Raw genomic sequence first — 15406 nt, forward strand, 5'->3', positions numbered from 1 at the left:
ACGATCCACAGTAAAATAATGTATTGCAGCGCAATGATTTTTTGAACAGCAATGATGATGTTTCGAAGAAATAAGGATTGAAAAGGCCGATTTAAATGTTACAATCGAATTTTAATAAATAATAATAAATAGTAGACATTTAAATAAATAAAATCAATAAATACTATACTATTTTTTGTATGGTTTTTATCTTTCAAATCTAAAAAAATAAAATTTGTTTCTTCAAAGCCGTCCTCATCTTAGTGATTAGGTTTTAATCCGTGAGTTTTATCCTTGGTAAATGATTTTTAACCGTCGCTCTTTCTTTGATGGGCTCGGTGAAATACTGATTAGTTCCTGCTTTTCTGAAAGAATAAATGTTTTGTGAAAGTACGAAGGAAATCAGTTGTTCGTTTTATTTGTGTTGTCATATTTCTAGTCACATGGACTGAATATAATTTGATTGTCTGGTTTATTCAATTTTTGTGCTTTTAATAGTTTGCTTTCAAAACATTTTTGAAACAAGTTTTTTTGGGGTAAATAACCAGAAACACATCACTTTCAGACATTTTATCTTTAGAATGAAGTGACTATCATGCACCTCCGACGTAGCGTTCTCGTTACACCCGGTACAGAAATGAAAGACGTTGTCCTACTAAAAAATTGAACACCATTTTCCGTACATTAAAATTTTATATAAAATCTATTGTTTGTTTGCATGAATATATATTATGACGTGACTACTCTGTGCGGAAAACAATATTTATTGAGCTGTCATGCCACAAAATTAATAGCGTGTATCGAATATGAAAATTAATGTTAATTAATTGTTCTGAGTACTTTCCTCTTACTGCTAACATCCCGCTTCTCCTTCCAAAAGGCCACTCATTAACTATGTGACACTTTGAGGGAACAAGAAATTTTCTATCTTTGAGCTTTGATACTAATTTTTAATAATTTTTATGTGACAAAATTAATTTTCTTTTAATTCAAATGCAATATCGGGATACAGGTAAATCATACAGTTCATATTACTTACGATAAAAAATAGAGAAGTAAGGTGCCACACGATTTTTAATGATTTTTGAAACGCAGTGATCACATGAAGATATGTACAATGTTGTTTGTACACATTTTAAACTCGAAGTGTGTCTGAACAAAGTAGTAGCAAATAAAAATATCGCAAGAGATATTGTAGATCTTTTGTAGTTTTTTTGAATATATTGAAAAAGTCGTAAGTAACAAGAACTTTCAAAACATTAACCTTTAACGAATGAGCGTATTTTTCCAGAACGATGACGATGATTGATTGACGGATTTTTAAGAAATTAAGTGCTTCATTTCAAGAACGAGAAAAGGTGCATAATTAATATCGCTTTATTGGATTGTACGCATGTACGTACGACTCCGTTTCTCTTTCTTCTACCAGATAGTGCTCCGAAAATAGCGATAACAAACATTATTGATCGTATACAAAACTATGTATTTGCACTAAATGCTCGGAAAGGAATGCTCCAGATCACATTGCATGCATAAAAAATGCATAACCTAACAGAATGCCTGAAATATAACGGAATGCCGCATGTATGGCGACATGTGTATCGATATGTTAGGAATAGTCTAGACTACTTTTTAATCAACAAGATGAGATAATAATGTACACGAATAAATTCGGCTCTGTTACAGCTGAATTGCTAAATGGGCCTAATAAAATAAACAGATGGGATAAAAAAACAGATCAAAAAGATTTTTTTGTGACGAGAAGAAACTTATATATAGAGGGGGTAAGACGGACAGGTAATGTAATATACGAAGCGTAGAAGATCGCGAGAGGAATAATTTAATTCAATAAAGATATGGATTCGTCATTTCGAAAGTGCGTTAAATGTGTTAATCAACCTAGAAATGACATAGTGTATTAAGTAGTTTAAACGGACATATACACAACTATTTTGCTTCTGGTTGCGGTCATCTGCTGGGCAATTCACATTCGGCAATTTAATTTCCTCTTATAGACGCGAGCCATTCCTTACGTATCTACCCTAGCTAGCAACATAGTTTTGCAGTTGACTAGTGATACACAGAGTAAAATATGCACACCAATCCCAAGATTACACACGCAATCTTTCCATGCTATAGTCGCAGAAAACTCGTAGTATACTCGTCGTAAGATAAGCGAATAGGCACAAGTCGGAAGAGAGCTTTCCGATGGGCGTGGCAAGACTGCAAGAAAGAGCAATAGATAATTCTAGCTCGGGGGCTTATATCCGATCGATTAGAAGGATCGAGTTTTAAAGCAGGCATAGCATTCAGTGTTTGCCGATTGATTCTTTCACTGAATAATTCGCTTTCGTTCGTTCAAATACGATCTTACAGAAATCATTTCCCCTAGTGTCATTCCTTTGCTTTTACGTGCTACAAATCACGATACAAAAGAGAACGAGACAACTTTGCTTCGGTTCGCACTTCATGATACACGAACCAACAAACCGAAACCGTTATGTACGGTTTCGGTGCAGAAAGTTTATTTTCTTCTTTGCCTCTAACAAATACATATCGAACCTCTCCATGCATCATGATACAGCAGGATCATACGGACTACGCAAAGCGAATGATTCCTATTCAACTAATGTAGCAGATCCTGATTCATAAGTCTCAGAGAGTGCAAACTTATGATTATTTAGCTAGAAAGAGGCTCAGGGAAGGGTAGTCAGATTATATTTTTCATTTTTAACGCTGCTATCCCTTGAAATATATATATTCATTAGGCTGGCAATTGATGTATGGAAAAAACTTCATCATCGAATTCCAAAAAAACCAAAACATCTCGAAAAAAAATTTTGGCCGAAAATCGACCTTTTAGGATTTAGCCTGAGAGGCAATGAAGGTATGGAAAAAAAATTATCGAATTTAAACAACCGACCATGAACATTTTGTTTATTGACCCAAAAAAAAAATGACCTGTGCAAAATTTCAGCTCAATCGGACATGATTTAGGAGTGCCTCAAAGCACACAAAGTTTTGGTTTTTTGGCCACTCAGTCCCAAAAAATCGATTTTCGGTCAAAAATTTTTTTGCGAGATGACATCAGATCTTGAGTTTTGCTCGCTTCCGGAAACCCGTCGTTTTTTCCTGAAATTTCGTTGGTTACTGTTAGCTATAGTTCGGTTTTCTTCACGAATGAGCTGTTGCTAGAAGATTCCCTAGTAATTTGTACACTCTTCTGCCGATGCACGTGCAGTACCACTATTGCACCGTCCAGAGCTAAGTAGACAGGGAAAGACATTCACGAATCGCTGCCCGTAAAAACCCTGTCCCGTTGTACCGCCCGGTGAGCTCCCCGTTACCCAATACCTAAAATCCACGTAAGAATCGTGATAAGGTGCGGCACTAATTTCCTTCATAAGCGCTGAGCTCCGTTACAAGAACTAATAACCGTAATATGCTCTGAGGGAGAGATGTGATATTGCACTTCTTAAAACCGCGTTGATTGGGAAATCCGCGTAACGAAAAAACCGCGTTATTTGCAAAATCCGCGTAAAAAAACGCGTTAATTGGAAAATCGTAAAAATCGTAAAAAAACGTCGTAAAAACCGCGCAAAAAAACGTGTATAAAAAACCTGGGTGTACTTAGAAATGACCTCAATATGTTTTCACAGAATTAAATGTCTTCAAACAAAAACATGTCTTCACATCTGGCATCTATATTATGTGCTCAAAGAATGTAATAAAAAAAAGCGCGGACTGGAGAATTAATGCACGAATACTTGGAGAACACGCTCACCAGAGAAACGGTTTCTTCTTTTCGCTGGTGGGCATGAAGTGAACAGATTGATGAAATCTCTCATTCATACAAGCTGTTTCTCTGAGCTTTATAATCTCTGAGAGAAATAGCTTATGAGCATATTATAGAGGAGATGTGTCTAAAACGCGCCTACCGGGCAATTTGACCCGCCTGATTTTCTCGTAAACCAGCAAGAATAGAATGCAATGGATACAGGAAATCGTGCTAGTCAATGATAGAATCCCCCTATGCAAGTTTTACATTAGTAACATGCTTTAACAAAATAAGAAAAATATTTTTTTTTGGAAGTGATTTTCGATGTAATTTTCTACATCATTTCTATAAAGTTTTTGTTGTTTGAAACCGATTCAGAGGCGATAACTGTGGGTCATATTTATTGAGTCGAGTTCCCAGTAAATATCTCAGATGAAGAAAATGGTAAGAAAGGATTCATTTCCTTCTCAATTTGATATTTTCCACATCAGCTTACCATCGGGCAGTACACTAGATCGGGGCAATTTGTTTGCTTTCGGCCGGATAACATTCTCACGAGAGAAATAGCTTGTATGTGAGGGATGCCAGGTGATTTTTTCAACTATCTCTGCATGACACGAATAAATGTCTTTAAATGTAATCATAATGAAGAAAAACGAGTAAACCATCGCGATATTTCTAATTCATGTTCGATAAATCACACAAACAATTGTTTTCACATACTTGAAATGACCTCAGTGTGTTTTCACAAAATTCAATGTCTTCACATCTGGCATCTATACTATGTGCTCAGAGAATGTGAGAAAAAAGAGTGCGGACTGGAAAATTAATGCACGAATACTGGGAGAACACGCTCACCGGAGAAACGGTTTCTTCTCTTTGCTGGTGGGCATGATGTTAATAGATTCTCTCATTCATACAAGCTGTTTCTCTGAGCGTTATAGTCTCTGAGAGAAACAACTCATGGACATATTATACTTCTGCTGGGCCATTTAACACCGTATGATTGGAAATTTAGAATTTGGGCGCCTTACAAAAGAAAATTCGTAGCGCTTTTGTTATTCAGTATCTAAAATACAGAACGAATACAGATGACTGAGGGTTAACTAAACTACGTATTGACGTAGTTGTTATCTTAAATTTTAAGAGCACGGTCAGGATAAATCCATTCTCGCGTAGGGGGTGTGTATTACACGCTTCTCCTATACTTCTGCTGGGCCATTTAACACCATATGATTGGAAAATATAGAATTTGGACGCCTTACAAAATAAAGTTCATAGCACTTTTGTTATTCAGTATCTAAAATACCGAACGATTACAGATGGCTGAGGGTTAACTTATCTACGTACTGACGTAGATGTTACCATAATTTTTAAGAGCATGGTCAAGATAAATCCATTCTCGCTTAGGAGGTGCGTATTACACACTTCTCCTATATATTCGTGAGAGGTTACTTGCATAACACATTGTGTACCATTCGATATTGATCGATATTCAAACACAGGCCGAATCAGATTTTTCATAATAGCCGCGGGTCGTAATGATTTTTTTCCACTGTTGTTTATGATAAAATTAAAATATACGGATTCAACAGGTTTTTTTTTCTATGGCTCACTACAGCATTTAAATTAGAAACTATTCTGTTTATAATATGAAGACGGTATCACAGTTAAATTGGGTGTTCCTTCAGTCATTCAAAAAGTTTATTATAAGGTACACCGGGGCAAGTTGAAATTCGGGGTAAGTTAAAACGGAAATCATAACATTCACTAGGAATGATGGATTGACGTGATAAAAATCTATTAAGTAAACATTATCTTTCAGCCCACCTTATTACAGCCATTATCAGAATATTGAAATGCATTAACGCAATCCGCGCCTTTGTTTACTCTTACTTGATCCGTGAAATCAAAACAAACATTTTTGCGCGCTGACTGAATCGGTCTAAAAACACTGATTTTTTTTCAAAAATACCGTCCGAATCGCACGTCTGGTAATCAAATAGGGATAACCAAGTGTAGTGGCTTTGAAAACCAAACTGAAAAATCTTTTTCCGTATAGCTCTGAGCATTTAAACTCGCCCCATGTTTTTTCCAACCCTGGAGTAAGTAGAACCAGTGAAAATCAACTATTTTTAAAACATTGCTGCAGATTCCGGACGTTATTTGTCGATGATTGCTGTATGAATGAATGATAGTATATTTAAAAAATATGAATCATTTATATTTCGTTCCTCAGTATGTTCTACATAACTTCTGAATACACGGACATAATACAAGTAAAATTTGTTAGTTTTGCAACTAGAGGTCGTTCAAATATTACGTAACGCAATTTTTTACTATTTTAGACTCCTTCTTCCCTACACAACATGAAAAAAATCGTCATTCGCATAAAAATGTTTAGATTTAGTTGGATTTATTCCTAAACAATTTCTCCAATTTTTCCGACAAGCCATCCCCTCCTCCCTTTTCGAGTGCGTTATGTAATATTTGAATATTTGAATGATCCCATAAACCTCAATAGTGGCCGTTTCGAGTGGCTCTACTCTGACATGACCGTTTAAAATAGTATTCTTGATGTTATTGTTTCGTATATTGATTCCTAGTATGTTGTGTCCATTTTGTGTGTAGTATACTACTCCTCCACATCTCACGTGTACCAAAACCCTTTTTTCCTAATGTTTATATGTAATTCTTTCAATTTGGTGATTCATAAATCAGTTGTAGATAGTTTGAGAAGCAAAATCGCACATTAAACTCATGATAATTCCGCGTTTCAACTTACCCCGCACTACGAGACAACGGGAAACAATGCATATGAAAACAAAACATTTTCAAAATTGATATTTTTCAAAGCATCCAGTGTGAATCCCTATTTTTTATCGAAAGTCATCTGTTATACCTTGTATACGCTGCAAACAGATTTCAATTTACTGATCTAGCGATTTTTTAAGATAACTTTCAAGTTGGACTTCCAAAAAGTCGTTCCAACTTGCCTCGGTGTACCTTAATTTTTTTAATTTTATTTCAATATAGAAAATTTTAGGGGGATGTTCATCAAGGAAACTGGACGGAATAGAAAAAGTTTTTGCATGTGCTTTGAAGCTTCCAAATCTGCCTTCATGGCCTGGAGTGCGTCGACGTATAGTTGACGATACTTTGGAAATTCTCAGTGTCAGAAAATGGACTGAATATTAATTTTTCCATTTTTTTTGTCGAACAACATGAGTTCACCTACGTATTTTTTATCTGATTGAGTTGTGAACCGATTTACCTTGCAGGTCCAAGTTCAACTTGTTCAGATGACTTGTAATGTTCGTTGGGAAAGCTAGATCTGCTACACATTCCGCGTTTTTGAAATTCTCGCCCGGTTTTAAGTGAAAGATGGAATGTCGCCATACTGTGCGTTCACATCTTCTGGAGAAGCATGGAACTCACGATGATTCAATGCGTGTGATTTGATGTGGTTTACGATTTTGACGACATCCTTGAACTGCATGTATTACTTCAAAATTTCGGGATGTTTTCGAAGTTGAACAATAGCACCTTCGAACCAGATCTTATTTTCAACCTTTGAATCAGACCTTCTACTATGTTCTCAATTCGTTTCGTGATAGGATTCCTTCGCAAACTGACTATCCAATGCCACACCTTTGATCGAGTAGCATTTTTTTCCGCTACAATGTAGCTTGCTTCAATGCACAACACGCTCCCTGACTACCCAATTGTTCTCTTAACTCATTTTCTTAGCATGGACTGTGCCAAAAAATACTTGTACATTATTGACGCATGTTTCGACCCATAATATCATTACAAATTGAACTCCTTCATTACAGCAACAGCTTCGCTACAAATAAATCTCCGGTCCGTAAAAAAGTAAATTTTAAACCATTTCTATTGGAAAACATATCCTTCGTCATTTAGTTTTTGTTTTTTTTTGCTAGTGCTGCCTTCCATTTCGCTTCAATGTACACAGTACACGCAACTGCCAGCAAAAAGAAGCGATTTCCAATTGACACTTAAATGGAAATAAACTCAACTGTTCTTCAATGGCGAATGCGCAGAAAAATCAACTGAATTCTCTTCAAAACTTTCTCTTTGTTTCAAATGTTTCCAATGTTTCAAACTAACCGGGCAATCGATGAAACACAGGTTTGCTCTTGCGAGAGGCCGACGTTTCAGACGGCAGGTCGGTGGCTGACTCGGATTGTGTCATCTCTGCAGCTTGGGCCGCCTCGGTTCCTTATCCTCGTTGTATGGGGACTTCTCCTCCATGAAATTTGACCTCAGAATAGATTTTGTTACGAAAAAATAAATACATAATAAAAATGAGCTCCGGTTTCATTAATACGTAAGAACTAACATTGACAGCAGCTATTGTAGTTACCCGCATGAATTAATACGAGTGTCAGCAGAACAGCACCAAAAGTGTGAAAAAGTCCATGGAGTACTAACAAGACCAACTGTCAAAAGGTTGAATAAGCATAGAAAAATGGGAAAGATACAGACAATGATCGGATTGCATACACACGGTTAACCTTTTCACTACGGAGCACTACGCCGAAATGTATGCATATGGCGCTGGTGTGATCGATGCGCAGTACCATCCTGATGTCGTCTATAGACGACACTCGAACACACAGGTAGTCGCGCGGATGTCGCCTATAGACGACGCTCGTAGCGAAAGGGTTAACAACAATTACTGCCATGTTATTTTTACTAGGTTTTCTGAAATTTTTTTTAACTATTCATCCCTCAGAAGAAAAAAAATCTATCATTTTTCAATTCAGGCTGCGGGCTGCAGGATGGTCATTAGTGATCTAGTTTGATTTCTGAATTGATCCTATGTGCATTTGTCGATCAACGGTTCGAACAACTTGATTCGTTTTCTATCGCGACCAGAGCGGTGGATTTGCAACCAAATGTCAAAAGTCTCGAAAATTGCAGCAAATATAGGGACCTGTAACTTCAATGTTGGTCTATAAGGCGTTTTGGATATAATGAAAAAAAACTTAAGCTTGAAATTGAGCCGAAGCGCAACAATTTTTGCGGAAAATCGAGCAGAGGTTCGGATGTCAGAAGCAGCTAGAGAAGACCACAAGTCTAATTTGGCAACGAAACGGTGACAACGTTTTAGCGTTTAAACGGACATTTTTATGATCCATGGATTTCAAACTGAGGATACGATGTGAAAAAACGAAATAAATGTATCAAAAATGTAAAACGCATTTTTCTCGAAACCATGTTTTGCAAACAGGTGGGTGTTCTATCTCTGGAAAGGTCCATCCGATTTTGATGAAATTATTTTTTCCAGATTCTCCACTAAATTCGTAAAAATCGTAAGTAGGATTTTTTTTTTTATATTTCGAAAAATAATATTTAGGTTAATTTTTTGTCTCGATTTTTGAGGCAAAATCCTATTTTGAAAATCTATATTTTGAAACAAACCTACGTACGACGACAGGAAATGTATCCGAGATCACGTAAAAAAAACGATTGGTTGAAATCGGTTCACTAGAAAAACTTGCAGAACTGCCCCCAAAATATGAGTTGTACAGAAAAAAATATTTAAAACAAATCCGACATCACTGAAAATGTCAATTTTTTTGTTCCTGTTAGTATCGACGCTAAGACGCAACAAATTCTTTCGTCATCTCAATTCAACGAAAAAAGTATCACAGATCTGAAATTTTCCGAAATTTGTAAGTTATATGAGAAAAAGAAAAATTCGAGTGGTTTTATCCGAGATACGACCGCTTAGGACGTAGGACTACGCAATATTTTTTTTTTTGAAATTTGTTGGTTTATCATTTCGGATATTATTTGCGAATACTTCGATATTTCATAAATAACTCTTTAGTAAAAAGATCCGGGGACCCTGAAAAGGTTCAATGACTTGCGTGGTTTTGTTGAATCATTTCGAGAAGCAACGATTCTTTCTTGGCTTTGCGAGAACTAATTGGTCATATGTCGCAATTTGTTTCTTTATATCAATGCACGCATTGCACTGAGTATTTAACGAGAGGCATCTTCCGTGCATCGCCACTCAACAAGCATCAAACACGCGTCTAATAGATGCACACAGTTGCAGCGATGAAACTGTGTGCATCTGAAGTGAAATATTCGCTAGCGTTCACAGCTCGAGGGAAAACATAAAACACAAAACGAGCAGAACATGCGACCTCTGTTGTTTCGGGCTCAGAAAGATTTTAAGAATTGTCTTCAGATGAGAAGCAATACTTATACATTAGCGACAGCTTACTTACTTCGCAAATATTCTCTTTTCGCTATCCCTCTTCGTTGTTTCTATTCTTCTTCCACTTTTCCTTGTTTTACGGAGACTTTAAATCCTACGATTCATTCGTTTTCGACTGTTTCTATACTAGCGGCTGCATAAGTTGCTCGTTATTGACAGTTCTGTTCGGGAAAGCACACAAATGGACAGAACAAAAGTATGGGGAAATGGGAATGCTTCCAATTTTCATCAATTTAAACTATATACAGACTGTGGGATTGTAATGTATAGCATATAAAACAAATCTTAGAAAATTTCCGATTCGATTGGTATGCAAATCGTTCAAAACCGTTCGCAGCAAAAATAGTTATTAAAGGGTGTGTCACATCAAATTGCATCACGGAAAAAACGCTGTAGAAATTTAATTTTTAGGAATTATATCTTCAGCTTTCGCTTATAATCAGATAAGAGTGTATAGATCACGTTGGCCATGCTTCACTGTCAATTTTTCGTAAATTTGGAAAAATGTCGTCGAACGAAAAAGAGCGTCGTGAATTAATCCTGTGCACTCATTTCGAGAATCCGGAGTTGTCACATCGGGACATCGGTAAGATGCTGGGAATCGTCCAATCCACGGTCAGCAGAGTACTAAAACGATACTTTGAGAACCTAACCATCGACCGGAATGTGAAGAACGGCAAAAATGGATGCTCCGTCAGTGAAAAAGATGCGTAGTTAAGCAGTTTAGACGTGATCCGAGAAGTTCGGTCCGGGATGTCGCCAATAAGCTGAATTTGTCAAGTTCATTCGTCCAGCGGACCAAGCAGCGGGAGGGCCTGCGTACATACAAGGTTCAGAAGGCTCCTAACCGCGACGAAGGGCAAAACATGGTGGGGAAGACGCGAGCTTTCTTTCGTCAGCTGCCGGGCCTGTTGTTCTTCTCCGCAGAGGACAAATTCAGCGTTCCGGAGGAGATTCGCAAGCAGAAACTATCCAAGTTTGCTAAAAAGTACATGGTGTGGCAAGCGATCTGCTCTTGCGGAAAGCGGAGCGCCTCCTTCGTGATGAGCGGCACGGTAAACGGGCAGGTAGACCTTAAGGAGTGCCTACAGATGCGCTTACTACCACTATTGAAGCAGCACGAGGGCCCGACCATCTTCTGGCCGGATCTCGCTTCGTGCCACTATTCAAAGGACGTGTTGGAGTGGTACAAAGCCAACGGGGTCACCTACGTGCCAAAGGAAATGAACCCGCCCAACGCGCCGGAGCTTCGCCTAATAGAGAAATATTGGGCGATTATGAAGCAGGCCCTCCGGAAGAACCCAAAAGTTGTCAAATCGGAGGCGGACTTCAAGAGAAAATGGATTTCTGTTCAAAAAAAACTACAACCTGACGTTGTACAGAACCTTATGGACGGGGTAAAGAGGAAGGTGCGAGCATACGGGCTTGGGCTCGAAGTATGAATAAAAAGAAAATGCCAAAAGTTGTTCAATAGTTTTTATTTTACTGTCTAAAATTTTCAAAAGGATCGGTCTACTGGGCGAATTTCTACAGCGTTTTTTCCGTGATGCAATTTGATGTGACACACCCTTTAACATTAACTTTATTTCATAAAAACGTGACCTGTTTTCTGATTTGGCACCATAATGTAAGACGAAGTCCTACGTCAAAAAGAGGTTTATAATGCGCAGAATTAGGCTTTTAATGTTTTGTTTATGTTCCTTACAGGATGAGACAAGGTTGAGTTGAAAAATATGCGTTATTCCCGTCAACAGCTTGTTTTAGCCATGGAGATAACAAAACGCCGAGCAACAAAATATCAAGGAATTCCGGAAAGTACTCTCCATGCACAACTGAAATGGAATGGTAACGTGAAACGCCTTGGAAAAAAGTTGAAGGGTTTGAGCCTAGGGACAAGGACGTAACTTTGACGTAGGACTTTGATTGTTCGGAACAATTGTTTTTTTAAATGTTATTCTTTTTATTGTTTAGAAATCTATTATTTCAACTGTTTTGAAACTCCCCATTAAAAGGGCCTTTTATTTGTATGTACTCATAACCGTAGAACGGGCGAACAAAAAACAACTTAACTTTTGGCAGGAGGTTCGACTGTCTAACTGAAAATAATAAATGAATGTGTGACACATAACAGGGTGGGATGGGATTGGTAAACGTGCATTTAAGTGGAAATTAGCAGTTAGAGCTTGATAGTTATTCTCTAAACAAAAACTGTTTTCGACAAAGTTGTTACATATGATAGTGTCCTTATTTTTATGCTATCAAAAACAGGGTGACCAAAATTGTCGATGATATAAAAAATATAATTTTCTTTTCTATATAGGTAGAGGTAAACATAGTTCGACGATGTTGTAGCCCTAGTTATTTGAGACAACTTTATAGAACAAAGAACCTATGTTACTACCCGGAAGAACTCCTCTATCAATTGAGAGCATGCTATTTCGAACATCGTTAATTATAAAGAATTGTTTTCGATCAGAGAGATAGCTTTTTATCAGATCATTGGCAACTCCTCTAATCCAATATCAATATGGTTTTTTTTTCAGAAGAACTTCATGGCTTAGGGTGTCAAAAGCTTTTTTAAGATCGATGAATGAGTCCTCTATGATCTTCTTCTAAATCAATTTCACTTATCAATTGACCAACAAGCTCAGAAACTATACTGATATTTGTACAATGCATTGTTGAGGCTCATTTCCTTTGTCCACAAGTAAAATATATGTTATTGGACAGCGTACATGTGCTTCAAGAAACACCATTACATCCGCAAAAAATTTACAGTTTGGCGTGGGTTTCATGAATGATGAGTGATTGGACCGCATTTCTTCGTCGATGAGAACGACCGTCATGTTACCGTCAATGGAGAACGCTATCGCGACATGTTGGAAGATTATTTTTTTGCCAGATTTGGAAGGTCTTAACATCTATGTGGTTCCAACAAGACGGTGCCAATTGCCACACTGCGCACATTGCAATGGATTTATTGAAAAGTAAGCTTGGTGAACGTGTTATTTCGAGAAATGAAAACCTGTCGATTGGCCGTCTCGCTCATGCGATTTGACACCATTGGTTTTCTTTTTATGGGACTATGTGAAGTCACAGGCCTATGCCAACAAGCCAGCAACTTTAGAAGAGCTCGGAGATAACTTCCAAATTCACAACATTCCGGTCGAAATGTGTGGCCGAGTAGTGGAAAATTGGGTCCATCTATGTAAATGTAAGAGTCGTACTACAACCAGAATAAATTTGAACTCAATACCTCAAAAAATCTGTGTTTTATTGAAAAAAGGTGGCAAGTCCTTAATGAAAGATCCGTTAGAACAAATCAACAGACAGAAATATGACAACATATACTATAAAATTCTCCAGTCAATGCTTACGTTTCATACCTTTGCTATGCAATGAAATTAATAGCAGATGCGTAACGAATCGATGGCTTCTAGAACAACGTATTCCGTGACTCGTTTGATTATTATGGCGAATATGAGTATGCGCGTTGTAACGATCATTGTATACAAACAGTGTGTGAACCTTGAATCCGTTTTGTCCATATAATATTCCTCTTCTCCACTGTTTCCATTCATCTGTAGTATTACAGTAGCTCACTCACTAGTATTTTATATGTATTTTGTTTGGTTGCACTCACTCCATTTCATGTTTCAAATGCCAATTGACTTCTCCGTTCTATTTTTTTTTTACTAAAGACACTTTATTCACACATCCAATCACTTAGTAACAGTTTATCCATAGCTGGCTTCTCCATAACTGGGTGACACACGACTGGGCAATTCATAGCTGGGTTCAACATAGTTGGATGTTCTAAAGTTGGATGCTTCATAGTTGGTTTCCTCACCAAGCTCCTCTGTTGTTTTGTCTATTTCCTGGGAATCCGTAACCTCTACACTCTCTTCAGAATATTCCTCCGTAGACTCGGGTTCCAGCGTTGATGGTTCAGGCATTTCGACCTTAGATATTTCTTGTAACGTGGTTGTATAGTTCGATATCAAGCTGTTGAGCTTCGTCTGCATTTTGTCCATAGCCTCCCGCAGCTCCTGATTTTCTTGCTCCAAACACTTGATCTCCGATTCGAACCGTGTGTCGCTTTTTATGATCATCTCAATAATGTACCGGAAATCGACTAGATCGAACCTATCGGCACAACAAACTTTATGCACAGCCCGACTTTTGCACTCTTTGTGACGGATAATGATACCGTTGTCCAGGAAATATTTGCTAACATTCGCCAGATGATTACAGCCCCAATAGTTGTCATCGATGACGATACTTTTGATTACCGGTACGACCGTACGAATCGAGTTATACTGCATGGCAAATAGTCTATTCCCGTGGAGCCACAAATGTTCCAGTTTAGGGAATGTCCGAAATTGTTGCATATCGATGTAAGTCAGCTGATTATTGGACAGATCAAGGCGTTTCAATTCATCCAATGTTAGCTTGAGGCTGTTGATGATTTTCGTCATGCCGATGTTCTCAAGATCCAACTTCCAAAGCTTCACCATTCGAGAAAACATGGCAAAATCAACGTTTCCCATTCGAGGATTGTTCTCTAGCACTAGCACTTGTAAATTCGGCAAATTAGTGATATTTGCAATATCCGCAATGTAGTTCGACTCTAAGTATAGCTCCTTTAGATTATTCGAACCATTGCCATCGATGATGATGTTTGTAATTTGATTTCCTCCGGCGTACAGTTTTTCGATCAGTCGCATAATTTTCAACCTCTCAATGGAACACCGTCGAACGTACAATTCGCGAACGTCATCAAAACTTCTGTACAAAGATTGTGGAATCGCCGTAAACTTCGAATTAATGAACGCAATCCGTTTATAATCCAAACTTTTCCCCATAAAGTCCACGTAGCGCATATCCGTCCCCAGAAAAACATCGTTAAACACACAGAAATATTCCGTCCGTTTGTGGTACATACTGTCGTACAGTATGAACCGCTCATAGTTACAGATGACAACATCACACGATACTTGCGCGATTGCGATCGCGAGCGCAAAATTTAGAAAGCCTTTCGAGATTGTTGTCCACCGAATCGATTTCATCCTCATCGCGACGCCGGTGCAAACTATACTGGACCCAGCGCAGCGCTCTGACTCCGGACGGACCGAGGGTTGGAAAGTGCTTTCGATTGGTCCATTCGGTACTTTTACTTTTACTACTGCAGTCACCACAGCTAAGCTCTCGATTGTTCGCGGTTAGTGGCGGGTGCCCACCGCTGGATGATTATTATGCGCGCTAACGTAACTTCCGGATTAATCATAGCAACCAACGTGATCGGAGATCATCTAGTTGTGATGCACTCCGCTCGAAAACCGATTGTCCATGCATCGCTATTGATGGCCTTTGGGGTTTCCTCCAACAACAGA

At 38.0% G+C, this 15406-nt stretch overlaps 1 protein-coding gene across 1 annotated transcript; it reads right to left on the minus strand.

Moving 5' to 3' along the window:
• Window positions 1–188: 188 nt before the first annotated feature.
• LOC129769430 (uncharacterized) lies at window positions 189–15093 on the minus strand. Its single transcript, XM_055771705.1, has 2 exons — window positions 13400–15093; window positions 189–344 (listed from the first exon to the last, which is right to left on the minus strand). Exon 1 carries the CDS (start codon window positions 15086–15088, stop codon window positions 13751–13753), a length of 1338 nt encoding a protein of 445 aa, XP_055627680.1. The 5' UTR covers window positions 15089–15093; the 3' UTR covers window positions 189–344; window positions 13400–13750.
• Between the last annotated feature and the right edge of the window lie 313 nt (window positions 15094–15406).

Source organism: Toxorhynchites rutilus, chromosome 2, assembly GCF_029784135.1.
Source record: "Toxorhynchites rutilus septentrionalis strain SRP chromosome 2, ASM2978413v1, whole genome shotgun sequence".
Lineage (NCBI taxonomy): Eukaryota > Metazoa > Arthropoda > Insecta > Diptera > Culicidae > Toxorhynchites > Toxorhynchites rutilus.